Below are 18,928 nucleotides of genomic sequence, written 5' to 3'. Positions count from 1 at the left end.
GTTCAAACGCAATCTCTTTTCGCTACTTCTACTACGTAAACAAGAAATAAAGTAAAGTAGAACATCAAAAGTAAGCGCGATAGTGTACCACTTGTCGCACTCTGTCGATTTTCAAAATTGCCCATTCATGCTGGTGGTCAAACAAATGGTGATAGACTAATTAATCATTTGTGTGTCCCCGTGATCTGCACTGCAATGGCACCCTGCTGAGTAGTAGTCTCTCCGCCTTCCATTTCGGGGCCGACTGACCGCCTTCAACTTTTTTTCTGGGACTTTTTCCTCCTCCGGTATATCAAAACCCACGCCGGTCGACGAGACACGGAAGTTCGCTTGCATTTTGGACCTGCCCAGACTGATTGATACCTTTTGAAATCATCTTGGCACAATGGTCTCCGACAAGGTCGAAAAGAAGCGCAAGCGCGCCTCTGATCGCCACGAGCGGCCTAGCAAGAAGCCCGCGCTGGAAATCCAAGATCTGCCCCCTCTAGCTTCGAGCGTGGTGGAGGATGATAGCGAACTCGCTCCGGTCATTGGTAAACGCCTGTCCCCAAAAACTCGACCTTTCCCATGAAGGGGAAGAATTCATTGACTCGAACTATACATGCTAATCTACATGGTGGAAAAACCAAATAGTGACCACCCCCGGCCTTAACGCCCCCCGCAATCTCCGGCTCAAACCCTACCTGAAAACCCGCAGCAAGACCTCCTCCGCTTCGACGCGCAACAAGGGGATTGTCTCGTCAGAGCTGCTCCTCCAGTCGTCCGAACACCCCAAGCTGGACTTTGTGGGTCGCGAGGCCGAGGAGGATGCCGACTCCCAGCTGAAGCACTACGTCGCCGTGGTCGATCCCGAGAATAAGACATGGCAGTTCATCGAGGTGCGGAAGATGACGCTGCGCGGTGCGGTGCGGAAGCTGCGCTCCATTGATGAAGAGGAGGAGGAGGAGAGCGAGGAGGAAGAGTTGGTGAGTTTCAATCCTTTTTTGGTTTATGCTTATGCCAGTTTAATTTGTGCTCTTTGGGGGGGTCATATCTTGCAGATGGAGATACTACCTCTATCTTCTTGGGCGAAGAAAAGAAAACTAACGATGAAATTTCAAACACCCAGCAAACCCTCCGCGCCCAACGCACCGAACTCACCAACACTTTCGGTACCAAACAATCCCGCAAAGCGGCGCAATCCCTGGCCGAGAACGCGCAACTCTCTAACCTGCCCTCGGGGGCGGCCTCGGCCGCAGAATCCGCCATCCTGTCCTCGATGCCAACGGAGGGGGTCAGCGACATTGCCGCCAAGGCGGCGCTGGTGCAGGCGCAGGTGCAGGCCAACAAGCCGATCCCGACGCCGCACCTGGACGCCTCGCACCCGGCCGAGGTATACCCGCTCGCGGAGCTGGTGCCCAACGGCGAGTCGACGCTGCGGCAGCTGCCGGGCGTGCAGGACTGGATCGCGACGGCGAACGCGGGCGAGCCGGTGGTCACGACGTCGCGGTACGTCTCGCGGCGCGTCGACGCCGTCATCCAGTCCGGCAACACCACCCACCTCCAGATCCTGCGCTTCATCCTGCTGCTCCTCGAGCTCAACCGCCACCTCAAGCGCGACCCCAAGGGCGCCGGCCCCGGCAGCAAACGCCTCCCGCCGCGCGACGAGCTCCGCACCATCCTCGCCGGCGGCACCTCCCCTTCCACTACAAGTACCAGTACCTCGGAATCCCTCGCCGACCCCATCATCGACGCCGTCCGCCGCCGCTTCGCCCCCGGCGCCGGCGGCTCCCTCGCCCGCAACGACGTCACCTTCCTCCACACCACCATCTGCGCCCTCTCGCTGCACATCCCGCCCCAGCCCGCCAAGGACGGCGGCAACAGTTCTCAGGGCGGCAACGCCCCCAACGAGCTGGCCACCGACCCTGCTGACCTGCGCGACGACCTCCACCTCGAGAGCCCCGTCATCCTGCAGTACTTCCGCGAGCTGGGCTGCCGCGTCGACAAGCCCCGCGAGTCCGAGTTCGCCAAGTGGGGCATCAAGGGCGGCAAGGCCGAGGCCGCCGCTCGCCGCGTGGCGCGCCTGCGCATTCCCGTGGAGTTTCCTAAGGTGAGCCGCGGGGGTGGTAAGAGACGCTAGTGAATTTTAAGGCAAAAAAGGGAGACGAACCAGTGCGTAAGATCCGAAAGAAGGGTGGTGATTAGAATAGTATGACGCTGTGTGGATGTTGAAAGAGTATGGAAGAGGGGCGTGTGGACGTGGAAATACCCCTTCGTCTCCCGATAACCATAGCTTGTCAAATACTCTTGTTGTTGTCCTCAAAAAAACAAAAAAAGCATTTTGGTCTTTTTTTTTTTTCCCCTCGGGCTTTATTTCTAACTGGCGTCAGGACATAGGACATATGTTATCTTTGTTTTTTGTTATGTATATATACTCCCGGTCGTGTCGGTCACTCACTCGACGAGAAGGATGCCTTCGGCCCTGTTTCACCCTGCCCCACCTATCTTCGTGCGGAGGAGAGTCCTCAATCTCGTAGAACCTGTATGCTTACTACTACTACAAGAACGGACACGCGAATCAATGGAGGACGAAAACAGATGACAATCGTTGTTAAGGATCTAGAACTTTGAGCGGTCGTCACTCGACGGGCCTATATTCCTTGGTATCCGGCTGTCATAAATTCTTGGAATTCCTAGAGACTTCTTGAGACTTAACCAAAACCGCGATTATATGACTGACCGACTGAGTTGATTTAGGAGGGGTAGAAGAAAATATAATTGATGCTAGGAGATCCTCCAGCATTATATGAGGTGATGGCATTGTTAACAAAAAGGAATGGACGTGGAACAAATGATTACACCATACATCCACAGGACTATGTTTTCCTGAAACATTCAAGGGTTCTCAAGACATGGATCTAGGCGGCGACGCCAACAGGGATGCCCGAGGCCACAGCGGCGGCAGGGCGGATCCCGGCGGCGGCAGTCTGCATCCGGGCCGAGGCCTGCGCGAGCAGCGCCTCAGCTGCCGCGTCCTGGAACTCCCGGGTGACGGCGGTCTCCAAGTCTTCACCCTCCTGCAGACCCAACTGGGCGTCCTCCCAGATAGGCTGGTTCGCGGCCTCGGCTCCTTCGACGCCGACGCCGACGAAACCGCCCTGAGCCTTCCAATGGCTGGCGCGCTTGATGCCCAAATCGTTCCAGACGGTTTGGAGCGCCTGTACCAGGTGATCGCGGTGTTCCTTCACGTGGCCCGGAGTGGGGGTGATGCGGAGTCGCTCTTCACCCCGAGGGACGGTGGGGTAGTTGATGGCTTGGACGTAAATGCCATGTTCCTCCAGAAGCTTGTCCGAGGCTTGCTTGGCCACCTCGGCGTCGCCGACTAGGAGGGGGATGATGTGGGACGGGTTCGGAATCACGGGAATGTCCAACTCCTTCAGGGATTCTTTGACGGCCCGGGTGTGCAACTGCTGCAACACGCGGTCGCGTTTGTATTCAGCCTGATATTGGATGGCAGTGTCCGCTCCGGCCATGGTGGCAGGAGGCAGGGAGGTGGTGAAGATGAATCCCGGGGCCAGAGAGCGAATGGTGTCCACCATGGCGGCGGAACCAGCAATGTATCCACCGACACAGCCGTACGCCTTACCCAGGGTACCAGTGATGATGTCAATGCGGTCCATCACGGTGCCCTTGGTGCTGCGGGGGTTGGCGGTGTCCTGCGAGGCGTAGACGTCATAGTCGAGATGCTCCGCGACACCCGCACCGTGGGGGCCGTACATGCCAACGGCGTGCACTTCATCCAAGAAAGTGATCGCCCCGTACTTGTCGGCCAAGTCGCAAATCTTCTCGATGGGAGCAATCGAACCGCACATGCTGTATACAGACTCGAAAGCGATGATCTTGGGGGCATTCAGAGGCAAAGAGGCCAGCTTGGTCTCCAAGTCGACCAGATCATTGTGCTTGAATACCATCTTCTTGGCGCCGGAGTGGCGGATACCCTGGATCATGGAGGCATGATTGAGGCTGTCGGAGAGAATGACACAGTCGGGCATTTTACTACCCAGAGTCGCCAAGGTAGCGTCGTTGGCAACGAAACAAGAACTGAAGACCAGGGCGGCCTCCTTGTTGTGCAACTTGGCGAGAGTACCCTCGAGGGCTACCGCATGTTGGTTGTGTCCCGAAATGTTTCTCGTACCACCTGCACCTGCGCCGTAGGTGTCCAGTGTTTGGTGCATGCTCTTCAGAACCTCCTGGTTGCGGCCCATACCGAGATAGTCGTTGGAGCACCAGACGGTCACCTTCTCCTCCTGAGAGGCCGTGTGGGCACGGGGGAACTCCTTGGCCAGACGATTAATGTTGTTGAAGTAACGGTACGACTTGTCCTTGTGCTTCTTGTCCAGCTCCCCGTTATAGAAAGCATTGTAGTCGAAGGGCGCAACCTTCGGGGCATCGGGGCGGGGACCGGTGACGGTTGCGCCGCTGGGGGCTTCGAAACGGCCTTTGACACCGGGGAAAGCGGGGTCGACTATGAAGCAATGGAGTCAATATAATGGATTTTAAAATGGGTAGTATGCGAATTACCTCTCTGAGAATCCTTGTAGACATTGGGAGCAACGTCCGCGCCATTGCCCGAGGTCGAATGCAAGGCCCGCTTGGTGGGAGCCGGGCGGAAGTACCTGGGATCCATACCGGCGACACCGGAGGTGAAGCGCTTGGTGTTGGCCAGACGGGCACTCTGGACAGCCAGAGCCTTGCTCATGACGGGGCAGCGACGGGCCAGAACCTGGAGGTTTGACATAGTGCCGCCTCCAGAGCTGATGCTGGGACGAGTGGCGGTGGACAGAGTGCGCAGAGTGGACGGGGAGGTGCGCTTGAGGAACGGGCACATGGCTCGGGACTGCTGGAGAAGCGACTCCATTGGGTGCGGTACGGCCAAAGGGCGAAGATCACTCTCAATTGGAAAGAAGGAGGAAAGATCCCCTTGTGGTGATCGTTGTGATCGTTGGGAGTGGGGGAGGGGGGAGGGGAAATAGACTTGGGGAAAGGAAAAAGAGAAAACAAAAGACGAGATGAACGGGGGAGAGGTGGAGTTGATAAGTTTTAAGTAAGAGTGAGTCTTAAGTGGGAGGGAGTAAGCCTGAGGGGGCAAAGAAGATTCGATCGACTGGGCAAAGGACGGGATTTGCGGTGCTGGTCCGCGAAGAGGGAAATCGGCCGCGACTTGGCGGCTTACTTAAGGGGGAACGCGCTCACTGGGCCGCGGCTGACGATCGTACGGCCACTGATTGGCTTCCAGGTCCGGTTCGGAGAGGGAGACTTGGAAGATGACTAAGAACTAATGCCTGGGTAACTTGATTAACTAGTAACTACTTCACGGATATTCACTATCTTGTACTCCGTATGTGTATCTAAATGGTCTCGGCATGGTCACGGCACGGTCCCGGGTTTTACACCGTAAAAGGCCGGCTGGAACTCGGCTACTTTTTTCGCCACGCCCGGCGCATTTTATTCCCTTCTTGGTCACTCACTGTATTAGCAGCCAGTTCACGCTGCCATTCATTCGTCCATTCAGTAAGCAAAGCAAACATCAAAATTCCAATCTCCACAGTCCAGAAGTACAAATATCGAAGGGGTAAACCCGAGTAGTCAGCGAAAAGAAGAAAACATAACAACAGTTTCACCCTAGTGACCTACCCCACACGCACTCCACTCCACCCTCGGAACAACAACAGATCTATCATGCCATTGCCTTCCTAGTCATCTTCGGTCTCACTTCTTTTCTTCTGCAAAAGTCCATTCAACCATCCAATTCTTTTTTTGTCTCGCGTAATCTTGCCCAATTTCCCCTCCTCTGCTCATTATCTCCAGAGAATAACAACCCGGTACAAAATATTTTCATACACCACCAAATGCATCCTGTTAATACAATACATAGTTCGGACAGTAAGGTCCGCAACTGGGGCGAAACGAAACATAGAAAAACAAACAACAAAGTGAGCCACCATCCGGTGTAAAAGTCCCAATAAGTGTGTAAAGCTTCAAACAACATCACAGGTGAATAAGAAAAGAAAGGAAGGTAGTAGATATCCCAACGCCGTCATTCCATCCCATCGTGCCAGAGTCCTCGTAGGCTGGGTTAGCTGGGTCCGAGGCCCCCATCGCCGTCAATGAGACGCAGTCGCTCTTTCGTCGTCTTCGCCCGTTTCGATGTGCCCTTGCCAGTCCCGCGTCCACGTCCTCGCTTGGGAATGGGTGTGGCCGAGGGCGTCCCAATGTTATCCGCGGCGGACACCGGGGTCGCGGCGCCTGAGGGTTTGGCACTGGCGTCGTCAAAGTTGCCCTCGCCTAGGAAAGCCCCCGTTAGTCATTGGTTAGAAAATCGTGGATCGGAGGACGCCTTACCTTCATGATACATATCATCCAGCGTGATATCTCTCTTTCTTTTCTGAGCCGCCTTCTTTCCACCTTTACTGGCACCAAACACCTCTCCACGGTCCATGGCTTCCTTTTCCTTCTGTTCGATAAGCTCGGCCTGCTCATCGTCCGCCAGCCACATAGCAATGTCCTTGGTCCGGCTTTCCCGATTGCGCGTGTTGAAGTCAACTCCACCAGCGGCACCACCCGTGATGACAACGCGCTGGACCTCTTCCTTCTGCAACGCCCGCTTCCGAATCCGCTCCTCAATCGTGCCACGAGTGATGAGGCGGTAGACCGTGACTTGCCTCGTCTGACCCAGACGGTGAGCTCGGTCCATGGCCTGAGAATCAATGGTAGGGTTCCAGTCCGAATCGTAGAAGATGACCGTGTCGGCTGCCGTGAGGTTGATTCCCAGACCACCCGCACGCGTGGATAGAAGGAATACGAAAATTTCCGGACGCTGTTGGAAGTCCGCCACAGTATCACGACGATCCTCTAGCTTGGTGCTTCCATCCAATCGACAATACTTGTAATTGCGGTAGGTCAGGTACTCCTCCATTAAGTCGATCATACGTGTCATCTGGAAGTACAGTAGCACACGATGTCCACCGGCCTTGAGCTCGCGCAAGAGTTCGTCCAGCTTGGCCAGTTTACCGGAGTCCGTGACGAAGCGACGCATCGACGGTACCTCAATATGCGTGTATCGGCCCTTGGTGGAAAGTGGCTTGGGTAGCATGGGCTGCAGCGAGTAGGGTGTGGGATCCAGCTTTCGTTCCACAATCTGCTGCTCCACCTGCTTCGAGGCAACGCCGTAGAAAGCATGGCGCACGGAAATACTAAAGAAGCTGTCTCTGGCCTCATATATCGGAATCTGGCTCGAACTCGTGATGGTGATGGGAGGCGCCGACGCTGCGGGGGTGGCAGATGGCTCAATCAGAGAAAGACCCTCTCGCTCAAACGTAGACTGGGAAACGGTCATCAAATCCCGCATGTAGCCCTCAGCCGCAACCTCGCTCATTGCATGACGATCGTTGCGATCGACAACGTTGAACAAGGTATGCGGAAGGGCTGAGGCGGCTGTCTTGTCATCTTCGTAAACAACCTTGAGCCGGGCCAGCCTGTTTGTTTGTCCACGGCGGCGGACAGCCCGTTCGAAGACACCGGAATGTGACTGCTCGTAGGCCTCACCCGGGGATGTATCCACAAATCGCAGGAAAGAGAATGCCCCGTTTTCCCGAACACTCTGCTTGATATTATCAGGAGCGAAGATGTTCATCATGTGGTTAAGATACTTCCCACGGAAGCCGGCGTACGCATTGTCGGGTCCCGCAACATCGACGCGACCAGCAGATCCACAGAGCAGACGGGGCAACGGATACTCAATCAGGTTGCGAGTTGAGTAAGCAACATCGACATTCTGGCCTTCTCTGACAAACGAGGCGGTTTCAGCGAAGTGCGCGACAGAGAATGGTGATTTCGTTTCCGCGCGCTCGAACAAATCCGGGTGGTTGCAGACCTTTCGGAACTGCATGACCAAATTCATCAGCGTTGTGCTGTCTGCTTCGTCTCCAACAGCGGCCTTCTCGATTAGGTCCATGATGCTGACGCGGTTGCGCAGGTTGGTATAGTAAGCGCGCTGGCGGTACGTAAGGTCGCAAAAGATGTCCTTCTCAACCTTATCCCCAAGTTCCTGCTGAACATGCTTCTTCACACGGCGAAGCATAAAAGGCTTTAGAATCATGTGGAGACGTCTCAGCTGGTCCTCGTTGAGTTTCGTGTTACTCTGAGCATGGGATTCAATGTCCTTGGAGAACCATTCGCTGAACTCATCGTGAGAGTCGAACAGCGTAGGCATGATAAAGTGCAGAAGGGCCCACAGCTCCTGCATGTTGTTCTGAATAGGAGTACCTGTCAGGAGAAGACGGTTACGGCAGGAGAAACCGAGCAGGTTCTTCCAGCGGGAACTCTGAGAGGACTTGATGGCCTGGGCTTCATCAAGAATCATGTACTGCCACTTGACCTTTTGGAAGTACTGTGCATCCAGAACCACCAACTGATATGAGGTGACCAACACATGGAACTCAGACTCTTTTGTATATGTGATATGCTTTCGATCCCAGAACTTACGGAGGATCTTGCGGTCTTTGGCTGAGCCCCAGTACGGAAGAACCTTAATGTCCGGGACGAACTTGGTGATTTCCTGTTGCCAGTTGTGCAGCGTGGACGCTGGCGCAATGACCAAGAAAGGACCCCAGATATTGTGGACTTCAGCGAGGTAGGCCATGACTGAGATAGACTGAATAGTCTTTCCTAGACCCATCTCGTCGGCCAAGATACCGTTGATACCTTGCTCGTACAGGTTAACAAGCCAGTTAAGACCCTTGAGCTGGTACTCCTTCAGCTTAGCGGTAAGCATGTTGGGCTGAGAGATCTCGATATCACCCAAGCTGGTAGGGTTCTGGAAGTTCAGTTCACCCTCATCCAACGCATCCATCTGGTTCTGGTTGTTGTTGAAGGCACGGGCTCGATCTTGAGCCTGTTGAACGGCATTTTGAGCGTTGGCCATGGCCGCCTGCCGCAAGGCCGTCTCATCCTCGGCATCAAAGTCAAGATCTTCGAAGTTGGTGACCTTGGCACCAAGGTCGGCGACACTGGGAGGCATATCCACCGTGTGGTCTTGAGGTTTACCAGGCTGGACAGTCTGGTCGGTTCCATCCACGGCCGTGTCCCCGGACTCGTCTCCTTCTGCACCCTTGATCTTGCGGCCAATAAAGTGGGAGTACAGCTCGGTCTGAGAGATAAGGAAGTTGAGCTTACGTCTCTGACGATTGGCTTCACGCTCCGCTTCCGCCTTCTTAGCAGACTCGATCTCCTGCTTTTCGGCAAGACGACGCAAATCACGTTCCTCACGTTCGTTGCGCTTCCAGAAGGACATCATTTCACGCATTGTCCGTTTGGCACGGGCCTGAGTATCTTTCATGCTCTTGTTGGTGCGTTCCTGCCACTTGCGAGATTGCTTGCTAGCCAGTTGGGCTGTCTTGCGAAGGTTTTCCTGGCGCGTGCTGAGAGACAGACCCTTGATGCGGTAGACCTTGGGAATATCTTTACGAGCAATATCGCGCCAGATTTGCTCGTAAATCTGGTTGTAGCCCTTGGTCTCGAAGGCGGAGAGCGGCGTGGGCGTGGGCTCCTTGGATCGGTTGCCTTTGGTCTCCTTCTTGATGGACTCCTTACGGGGGTCTTCCTTGGGTGCCAAAGGCAATGCCTCATCGTTCTCCATGGCTGCATACGCTGCTTCTGCCGCGTCCTTTTCAGCTTGTTTCTGTTCCTTGGACTTTTTGGGTCGCGTGACGGGGCCATTGCGTCCAGACTTGCGCCTCGAAGGAGAGTTCCGACCGATGTGGAAAGAACTGGTGGTGCCCCCTTCAAGGTTTGGCGCCAAGGGAGTCACCTCGCTAATCTCCTCGGGGGCGGTAACACCCTCCAGAGCTCTCTTGGTAGTCTTGATCTTGCGCTGAGCTCTCTCGGCTTCACGGAGGAACTTGGCCTTCTCGGCAGAATCCTGGGCCTCATTTGCTTTGAGCTCCGCCTCCAGTTTCTTCTGCATTTCCATGCGCACGGTATTCTCACGTCGCCGCTTCCGCTGCATGTCCTTCTTGCGTTCTTTTTCGTCCTGGATCTCTTTAGCTTGTACTTCAGCAATAACGGATGCCTCGTTCGTGAGTCGGAATCGATCCATTCCGGCATCGGCTTGCTTCTCCAGGGACTTTGCGAAATCTCCCAAGAACTGGTTACGTCGTCGCTAAAGGTATGTTAGCCTGCAAAGTGATCATGAAAGAACGCATATTTCACGAACCTTGCGCCGAATCAACTCCGTTTGCTCGGTGAGAAGGGCACGCTTCTTGCTTTTGGCCTTGTATTCCTGGTACTGTCTCTCATACCCAGGGCCTTCCACATCACTTTTATCTGCGTTTGCCATATCGACCATCGCGCGGTTGAGAGCTTCCACCTCCCCTTCTGTCAAGGGGTGGCGAGAAGCAGCGCCGCGGGACGACGAGGAGGCTTTCGTTGACTCAGAAAGGCCATTCGCGACGGTGGAAGACCGTGAGTCGGACACCCTGGGCTCGTGGTCGACGTTGCGACGGCGCTTCTCATTGGTGGGTTTCTTTTCTAGTCGCGGTAAAGCCGGGACAGAGGGCTCTCTGTCTTTGCTTTTGCTGCGAGCGACCGGGATGGGCGTCGTCGACGGTGGGTTCAGATTGTCCGTCGCGCTTGGTGCTGGCGCGATGGGGGTTGCTGCGGGTTCAAGGGACGGCTGTTTCTTCGGTGGAGATTGTCGGGAAGGCGGGTTGCGCTCTTCTGCTGGTCCAGCCAAGATGCTCGCAAACGACATGGGATCTGGTTTCTGAAGGCCGCAAGAAAAGTGATCACGATCAGCTATTGTGGACCAAGGAACATGCGGGAGAGGAAAAAAAAACAACATACGGTTTCCTTGGGAGGAGAAGAATGCCTAGACTCTCGCATCACAGACGATGGATACGGCGCGACTCCGTGGCCCCCCATGGGGTAAGGAGATTCTGACTCTTTTGGGGGAGAAATTTGCGAATGGCTGTCGGGCCGACCAGAGGGATGAGCGTGGGAGGGAGTAGAATGGCCGTAGGGGGTCGCGCCGTTGCCCGACAAGACGGAATTAGAGTAGGGCCGAGGCAGGGGGAACTGCGGCGTTCCAGCCGAGGAATGGGCCTGATACTGTGATGATGTATCCGATGGATGAGATGATGGAGCGGCGCCATTCAACGGAGGCAGCGTGGCCGGTAACGGAGACGGCGCATGGGAGAAGTGAGGGCTCCTGGCCATGCTGGGCTGAGGGGGGAAGGCCGGCGGCGTCTGCGGCGGGTGCTGTTGATATTGGTCATTGTTGTTGGGGTAGTAAGGACGGTTCTTGCTCGGAGAAGAATATGCAGAATAACGAGATTGCTGGGTAGGAGATTGAGGATTGTACGGCGGAGCTCCCGTCATGATTGCCGCGTGTGCCGGAGGAGTAGACGCGGCGGCGAAGGTGACGGACAGCAGTGATGGGGAGGGGAGAGGATGAGGATATTTAGAACAAGGACCGTCGCGATGGATGAAGGCTGGCCATGCGCGAAGGGGATGGGGAGGGAGGTGGTCTTGGAGAGGTTTTAGCTCACGGAGATCTCGAGGTGAAGGGCGATCACGCGTCCGTCCGTTAGTTGTTCGCCGTCCAGCTAGAGTTCCCTGCGTGAAAAGGAATTAAATCTGAGTGGCCGACTTGGAGGGAGGAGTGGAGACAAGAGGACAGGGAAGCATGGAGATGGAGATGACGATGGGGGAAAAGATGATGGGGGATTGGGATGATGAAGACGATGATGATGATTGAAAAGGGAAAAGAAGGATGAAGAAAATGAGCGGATAAAGGGAGGATTGATTGCCTTACCGGTTGAACAGGAATCTATCGGCGGTTGCTGGAGGAGGAGGGTTTCTTGGTGAGGGAGGGAGGGAAGACGAAGAGGAGCGAGCGAGCCAGCCAGCCAACAAACCCTCACGGATCAACCGTTCCAGACAACAAAAGTCAACTGTGAATTCAACTTAATAGATTCCCAGAACCGGTAGAGCGATGATGCTGGGGTTGCGGTTTTGAGGGATAAAGACCAGCTGCAATGAGCCGTGAAGGAGACCCACGAGGGGCGAAATCTCGCCAGTTTGTTCCCGTGGTAGGAGGCTTTGTGGTGATAGCCGACTAGATAGTAAGATAGAAGGACTGGTGGAGAAGGAGGAGGGTGCATGTATCGTATGTATGGATATAGAAGTGTATACTTAGAAAGGAGTGGACTAAGGCAGTGAATGAAGGGGGAGGAAGGAATTCATTTGGGATAGATGAGAGAAGAGGCTGTTGTGGTGGATGATTGCAACAATAGCCTTTCTCTGACTCTCTTTTTTCAGCTTCATTGAGCCAAAAGCTCGTCTCCAGAGAGTGAAAAGTGAGTGACAGACCGCGGCGGGATGGGCTCGTTCCTGCCTATTCGGGTGGATTTCCCTTCCATACCCGCCGGCTGTGGCTGGTCGGGTGTCAGTCTGCGTCAGTATGCGTATTTCACTTACCCAAAGTTACATACCACTAGTAACTATTTTCAACCTGTGGGGACGAACAACCCAGGAACGACGCCCAGGCTCCGCATACGCCGCTATATGCGATATATGATTGAGATTCAACTTGAGGTCAGTCTGACATGGAGCCATGGACTTTCTGGTAGAACTTGTCTCCCACGCATTCACCATGACCCGTACCACAGATTCCAGGCGAGAAAGAAGAACCTTTTGAGGCTGGGTCTCGCCATTCCGCTGCGGTCTCGCCGTGTCCATCGCTCCAAGTCATTGTAAGGAAAGGCTGTCTTGAATACCAGTACGAAACCGCCCAGACGTTCACCTCAATGTTCTCTAGATACAGTACATTATACACTTGGTTCGATCAGAGATGGAGAGTGAACATCAAACCTGAACCTCTGACAATCTCGAAAGATTGAACTCGACTATGCTGGTAAGTTATTGGCAGCAAGTCAGTCATCGGAATTTCGGGAGCAAACAACGGCTGCATGACATCCAGCATTGCGCGCATACGGCGAGCTACATAGAGAGAGTATGTTTGTGAGGGGGAAATTTAGCACGGAGAAAGGGGAACTTGTACAGTATAACACGAATGTCTTCAAGAAGGCATTGACCAGCAGACACAGCATAGAGGCCTGATTCAGCAGTTCGGTTGTCTGTATAGTACTCCGTACCGAGCCAAGAATGATATGAAGTCAGGTGGCTGCCCAGGAGGTCCTCAATCCGTGGCAAGTCCGAGTATATAAGATGAGGGCTCGTAGTGATGTGCTTTCAAACAAAATAGTCACTACTCCATAACTAGCCTGATCGATTACTCTATCTTCGTCCACAGTCCACCAGCCCCGAACCAGCCCCGATCCATCCGGCCTGAGGCACCACTGACAAGCCCCTGACTACTTAGGTAAGCATGAACCGAATCCGGTGATGAGCCATTACCCAAACTGTCCTGGAGGTGGACATTTTCCCAAGAGGGAGAGGTGCATCCCACGATTTTCCTGGGGGGTTTCCTTCCAAAAGCCGGTATCTTGAACTTGAAACAAGAGCCAAGCAGCGTGGGGGAGAGATCCAACTTAGGCGAAGACCACGAACGGAGGGGGCGACGAGGGGAAGGGAAATCTGACCTAATGCAATATCGGGGTCTGATAATGCTCTCAGTCACAGTTGAGATGCGGAGACAAATCTCGATCAATTGCTGATGACGTCTACATTTTCCACCTTATTTTTTTTATTACTTTTTTGACATAATTTATCCGAAAATAGCATGAAGTATGAAATCAACGAAATGCAACCACCGAGTATCGCCAGGGGAGAGAGTTCGGGGAGGAGAGAGGGAGAGACCGGAGGTACAGACCAGACCGTTACAGGAGATACTCGGGAAATGTCCTCCTCGTATCGCCCTCACCCCTGTCCCTCTCTCTCTCTCTCTGGGATGAGCAAGACCACAAGGATCGGGATCCCAGGATTTACAACCTCCGCATCCGTGTTGGCTCCTCTCGTCCGATTGTCTGCACTGTGCCCTTCCTGTCAACAACACACCACTAACTAATAATCACGACGTCACTTTGATCGCTTCGGCCGGGACGGAATCACCCCACCTGCCATTCATCATTCACTCACCTGTCCTACTTCCAGTACAACGAACCATCAGTAGAAAGGTCAATGGTCAGGTTGTTTCTCAGGGTCTCATTGCCTGTTGTCTCTAGAATCCTATAAATCCTGTCCTCCCTCGCTCATTCATTTCCCCTCTCCTTCCAAAGTAACACACAGCTTCCGCTTCCACGTTCACATCTACTTTCCCAGCGTCTAGGGCATCTAAGCATCCAAGCATAGAATCTTTACCCCGTTATCTACATCTACATCTACACCCACAAAAAAAACCCCCTCACCCATCCCCAATCACACTTTCCACCAACCAAAGAAAAGACAATGTCTTCGCCTCCCGAAATCCCCTCGACCCAATGGGCCCAGGTAGTCGAAGAGAAAGGCCACCCGCCGGTCTACAAGCAGATCCCCGTCGGCAAGCCGGGCCCGGACCAGATCCTCGTCAAGATCCGGTACACGGGGGTGTGCCACACGGACCTGCACGCGATGAAGGGGGACTGGCCACTGCCGCTCAAGCAGCCGCTGGTGGGCGGCCACGAGGGGGCGGGCATCGTGGTGGCGCGCGGCGACCTGGTCACGGAGTTCGAGGTCGGCGACCACGCGGGCATCAAGTGGCTGAACGGGTCGTGCCTGGCCTGTGAGTTCTGCAAGCAGGCGGACGAGCCCCTCTGCCCGCACGCCGAGCTGTCCGGCTACACCGTCGACGGCACCTTCCAGCAGTACGCCCTGGCCAAGGCGAGCCACGCCTCCAAGCTGCCCAAGGAGGTGGCCCTGGACGCCGTCGCCCCGATCCTCTGCGCCGGTATCACCGTCTACAAGGGCCTGAAGGAGTCCGGCGTGCGGCCCGGCCAGACCGTCGCCATCGTTGGGGCCGGCGGCGGGCTCGGCTCGCTGGCGCTGCAGTATGCGAAGGCCATGGGACTGCGCACCATTGCCATCGACGGCGGAGAGGAGAAGAAGGAGATGTGTCAGAAGCTGGGCTCGGAGGTAAGAGAGAAGAGAAACATCCTTTTCTTTAGAAGAAAGAGAAAAGTTAACGAGAATTCAAAACCAGGCATACATCGACTTCACCACCTCCAGCGACATCGTCGCCGACGTCAAAGCCGCCACCCCGGAGGGTCTCGGCGCTCACGCTGTCATCCTCCTGGCCGTGGCCGAGAAGCCCTTCCAGCAGGCGACCGAGTATGTGCGCTCGCGGGGCAGTGTCGTCGCCATCGGCCTGCCCGGCAACGCCTTCCTCCGGGCCCCCGTCTTCAACACCGTCGTCCGCATGGTCAACATCAAGGGCAGCTACGTCGGCAACCGCCAGGATGGCGTCGAGGCCGTCGACTTCTTCGCCCGCGGACTGATCAACGCCCCCTTCAAGACGGCTCCCCTGAAGGATCTCCCCAAGATCTTCGAGTTGATGGGTATGTTGCCTCTCTTCCCCTATTGCACTTGGCGGAATCAGGACTAACACAGCGTCTCACCAAAACAGAACAAGGCAAGATCGCTGGCCGCTATGTCCTCGAAGTCCCCGAGTAGATGCATTCCTTCTCGATACACGCCTTTTCTCGCTGGACCGGGATAGTATCCGTTTTACGAAGGTGACGACGATGAGACCCTCTATCTACCTTTGCTTTCTATTTGTCTCTTGATTTCGAAAGCCGTCCCCCACCCCTCCCTCATGCATTGCTAAACACATGGGGTGTCAATGGGGTGTCCTACGATGTAATGTACCACAGCGTTTGCAAATCAGTTCTCCAATCAAATGATTCTCTTGGCCCCTGGAATCGGCTTACAGTATCTTGACCCTTGCGTCTTATCAGTACCTCGCGCGATGATAAACGAATCAGGCACGGAGATTCTATTGAGCTACCCCGAAGTACAAGCCATTGAAAGAAAAGAAAGGGCTCAATCAGTGTTACCCTTCTTCTCCTTCTCTCCCTCCGCTTCCCGCGGGAGCCTCGTCTCGGACGGACTAGCTGACTCTCCCACGGTTGTCTGCGGGCCCTTGTACACCTTGCGCGCATAGACCGCATAGTAAAGCAGCGCCCCAAGCCACAGGGTACCATTGATGACAATGGTGTAATTCATATCCGCAGCTAGGTTTTTGCACAGGAACAGCAGTCAGCGCGGAATCCATATATACACCTAACCAAGACAGAGGACTGAGGAGTGAAACTTACGGGTCGGGCTTGGTCCTTCGGTAGGAAACATGCTCAGCACGATAGCAAAAGCCAGATACACGATCGCGGTGATTGCAATGGGCTTGCTCAGCCGGCCCGTATAGAACTCTCCGGGGTAGAACCGGTCTTGGCCCCAGACGAGCCGGGCCAGGATCGGGACCATCCAGGCGAGATCGTTGCCCGCCACGGCTAGAGAGAACAGCGCGCTGGCCGCAGCGTTGTCGATCAGACAGAGCAGACCGAGGATGATGGCGATTACGACCACGGCGCAGACCATCCGGACGGGTTGGAACCGAATGCGTTTACTGACGTGGCGGAAGAAGGAGGAGAAGGGGAGGGCGCCGTCGCGTGAGAAGGCCCAGCTCTGACGGGAGGCTGCGACCACCTGTTTTTAGGTTCCGCGATTAGGGGTCAGTTAAATGTGCCTCGGATCGTTTGTTCGGTACTGAAAGAGAGTGACTGAGCTCACAAGACTCAAGCCCATGAAGAACTGGACAACGGCTACCACGACCATGAAGCCGAGCGCGCCGCTTTTTCCGAGGGAGTCATAGTAGATCTGGAGGATGCAGTTGCTCAATATCAGCCCGGCCTCAATTGACAGAATAAATAGGAACCCACCTGTGCCATGGGTTGTCCGAACTTGGAGTCGAGGACCCCCGTTAGATCCACGTCGATCACAGCCGCCATTATCGCCAGCGAGACAAATCCCAGCAGGCCACACAGGCCCGCGGACCAGACAATCCCAAGTGGTACCGCTCGCGCAGCATGGGTGGCCTCCTCACTCATATGGACACAGGAGTCAAACGCCCCGATGGTCCAGATGGGCGACAACCACGCGATCATGAAGCTCCAGCCCTCGGGCCAAGTGGTGAGATTCTCAGCATGCCCGAAGACATAAGCACCCGAGTTGATCTGCCCGCCGCGTACTGCCTTACCAATCGGCAATGCGAGAGCAGTGGCAAAGACCAGGCCCACATTGAGGACGATGCAAACAGACTGGATTTTGGGCATCACGCGCGCAAAGAAGATGGCAATCAGGCCGTGCACGACGACGCATGCGACATACGTGCCGTAAAGGGCCGGACGGGAAGCAGTCCATTCGCCATCGCGCGCAATGGAAACAATAGCCAACAGCATAGTGGCGAACCCATCTCACCCTCCGAGTCAGTCCGAGGCAGAAGCATCTCACGAGAAAGAGGGGCGCCGCTCACAATCTATAGAACAGACACCTCCAACCAGACCGATTGTATTGCTGTATCCAACGACAAAGCTGAGGGGATTCTTCCATTTCTCTCCGCTGAAATAATGGGTCCAGAAGTATAGACCACCGGCAGTGGGCATCGCAGACGCTAGATCGGCCTAACTGACACGGAGTTGTAAGCGTCCGACCAGAATAATAGGGACAAAAAAAACTGAGAGAGGCAGACCATAGCCAATGCCACTATGAAGATGAACACACTCGCAGCAAACCAACCTAGAATCCCTGTCAGACCACTGCCTAGAGCACATCACACTGCATAAACAAGAGACACCGTACCCTGCGGTGCATTAGCCACAAGCCTCATCTAGTCAGGTACCAAGCAACCCCTGTGTAAGCATAGCAAGAAGGGCGACGTACCCAGACCATACCCACAGGTCCAGCAGGAATGGAATACGATAAGGTCGATGCGATCGACGGTAAAAGTCCCATGATACTAAATGCAATTGCGAAGACCTGTATGGTCGAATAATGTCTGCGCAGCTCCTGCTTGTACCCCAATGTCGCTGGTCTCGTCAGCATAGACACACGAGACAGACGATAAGCAAGCGTACCTAGAAGCTGCATATCGCCTTGTTCCAGCGAGGGCTCCTCGCCCACTTCTGGTGAAACCTTAGACATGAAGTCCATGTTCTGGGACTTCTCCGCCATGGTGACAAGGTTATGGACATCAATCGAGCGAAAGAATGGGCTATAGTTACTTGCGAATGGTCGACAGCGCAGAGCAGACGGACCGCTACTTATACCAACGAACCCTTGCCCATTGCATCACTGCATCACTGCATCAATTGGTTTTATTCTCCGATAAGCAACGGCTGGCAGGGACCATTCACACCGCAGCCCAGACTCTAATGGCGCATGCGACACGAAGCGGCAAGGTCCAGCCATAGCCACCACCAAGCCGTTGTTATCATCACCTTATCGCGGGGGAGGCCGATCAAGGGGAGAAGTGGCCAATGTAAAAGCCTGAAGGACTGATAAGCTCCCGTGTGGTGCGTCTGGAGCGTCCCTGAACGAGCAAAGTCGACGAGGGCGAAAGAGAAGGGAGAAGTGGAAGCAGAAGCAGAAGAGACGGAATTAGGCTGGCATATCATACAGAGCAGAGTACATAACAATAAAATCCCCGTTTCCCCTCCGCTCTTCTTGTTATTACCCCATCTAATCAATCAACAACAACAACTACTACTACTACTACTACTACTACTACTACTACTACTACTACTACTACTACTACTACTACTACTACTACTACTACTACTACTACTACTACTACTACTACTACTACTACTACTACTACTACTACTACTACTACTACTACTACTACTACTACTACTACTACTACTACTACTACTACTACTACTACTACTACTACTACTACGTA

The 18,928-nt window shown here is 54.6% G+C and overlaps 5 protein-coding genes across 5 annotated transcripts; 2 read left to right on the top strand and 3 right to left on the bottom strand.

Annotated features, from left to right (window-relative positions):
• Positions 1-385: 385 nt before the first annotated feature.
• On the top strand, positions 386-2,301 carry ASPACDRAFT_1873975 (DNA-directed RNA polymerase I subunit RPA49; the record flags this gene model as incomplete). The annotated part of the gene is made up of 3 exons (XM_020198024.1): positions 386-533; positions 634-965; positions 1,109-2,301. The coding sequence occupies 3 exons, from the start codon at positions 386-388 to the stop codon at positions 2,117-2,119; spliced, it is 1,491 nt and encodes a 496-aa protein (XP_020053113.1). The 3' UTR covers positions 2,120-2,301.
• A 267-nt stretch (positions 2,302-2,568) lies between these two features.
• On the bottom strand, positions 2,569-4,965 carry hemA (5-aminolevulinic acid synthase HemA). The gene is made up of 2 exons (XM_020205765.1): positions 4,561-4,965; positions 2,569-4,504 (listed from the first exon to the last, which is right to left on the bottom strand). The coding sequence occupies exons 1-2, from the start codon at positions 4,895-4,897 to the stop codon at positions 2,898-2,900; spliced, it is 1,944 nt and encodes a 647-aa protein (XP_020053112.1). The 5' UTR covers positions 4,898-4,965; the 3' UTR covers positions 2,569-2,897.
• A 652-nt stretch (positions 4,966-5,617) lies between these two features.
• Positions 5,618-11,467, bottom strand: ino80 (chromatin-remodeling ATPase INO80). The gene is made up of 4 exons (XM_020205764.1): positions 10,882-11,467; positions 10,253-10,801; positions 6,382-10,198; positions 5,618-6,324 (listed from the first exon to the last, which is right to left on the bottom strand). The coding sequence occupies exons 1-4, from the start codon at positions 11,413-11,415 to the stop codon at positions 6,116-6,118; spliced, it is 5,109 nt and encodes a 1,702-aa protein (XP_020053111.1). The 5' UTR covers positions 11,416-11,467; the 3' UTR covers positions 5,618-6,115.
• A 2,978-nt stretch (positions 11,468-14,445) lies between these two features.
• Positions 14,446-15,645, top strand: ASPACDRAFT_33503 (zinc-dependent alcohol dehydrogenase; the record flags this gene model as incomplete). The annotated part of the gene is made up of 3 exons (XM_020199960.1): positions 14,446-15,108; positions 15,176-15,530; positions 15,599-15,645. 3 exons carry the CDS (start codon positions 14,446-14,448, stop codon positions 15,643-15,645), a joined length of 1,065 nt encoding a protein of 354 aa, XP_020053110.1.
• Positions 15,646-16,014: 369 nt separating this feature from the next.
• On the bottom strand, positions 16,015-18,198 carry ASPACDRAFT_34015 (putative GABA permease; the record flags this gene model as incomplete). Its single annotated transcript, XM_020200008.1, has 8 exons — positions 16,015-16,205; positions 16,290-16,674; positions 16,759-16,845; positions 16,908-17,440; positions 17,501-17,648; positions 17,717-17,787; positions 17,904-18,053; positions 18,102-18,198. 8 exons carry the CDS (start codon positions 18,196-18,198, stop codon positions 16,015-16,017), a joined length of 1,662 nt encoding a protein of 553 aa, XP_020053109.1.
• Positions 18,199-18,928: the final 730 nt, after the last annotated feature.

The sequence above is a fragment of the Aspergillus aculeatus genome, assembly GCF_001890905.1.
Source record: "Aspergillus aculeatus ATCC 16872 unplaced genomic scaffold ASPACscaffold_15, whole genome shotgun sequence".
Taxonomy (NCBI): domain Eukaryota; kingdom Fungi; phylum Ascomycota; class Eurotiomycetes; order Eurotiales; family Aspergillaceae; genus Aspergillus; species Aspergillus aculeatus.
This window is presented reverse-complemented; position numbering and strand designations above follow the sequence as displayed.

Bases quoted from the DNA above. Each gene is read 5' to 3' on its own strand.
- hemA (XM_020205765.1), bottom strand. From the start codon at position 4,897: ATGGAGTCGCTTCTCCAGCAGTCCCGAGCCATGTGCCCGTTCCTCAAG. The intron at 4,505-4,560 runs GTAATTCGCATA...ATTGCTTCATAG, and splicing joins CTACAAGGATTCTCAGAGAG to TCGACCCCGCTTTCCCCGGT.
- ino80 (XM_020205764.1), bottom strand. From the start codon at position 11,415: ATGACGGGAGCTCCGCCGTACAATCCTCAATCTCCTACCCAGCAATCT. The intron at 10,802-10,881 runs GTATGTTGTTTT...TGCGGCCTTCAG, and splicing joins CTTCTCCTCCCAAGGAAACC to AAACCAGATCCCATGTCGTT. The intron at 6,325-6,381 runs GTAAGGCGTCCT...GGGCTTTCCTAG, and splicing joins GGATGATATGTATCATGAAG to GCGAGGGCAACTTTGACGAC.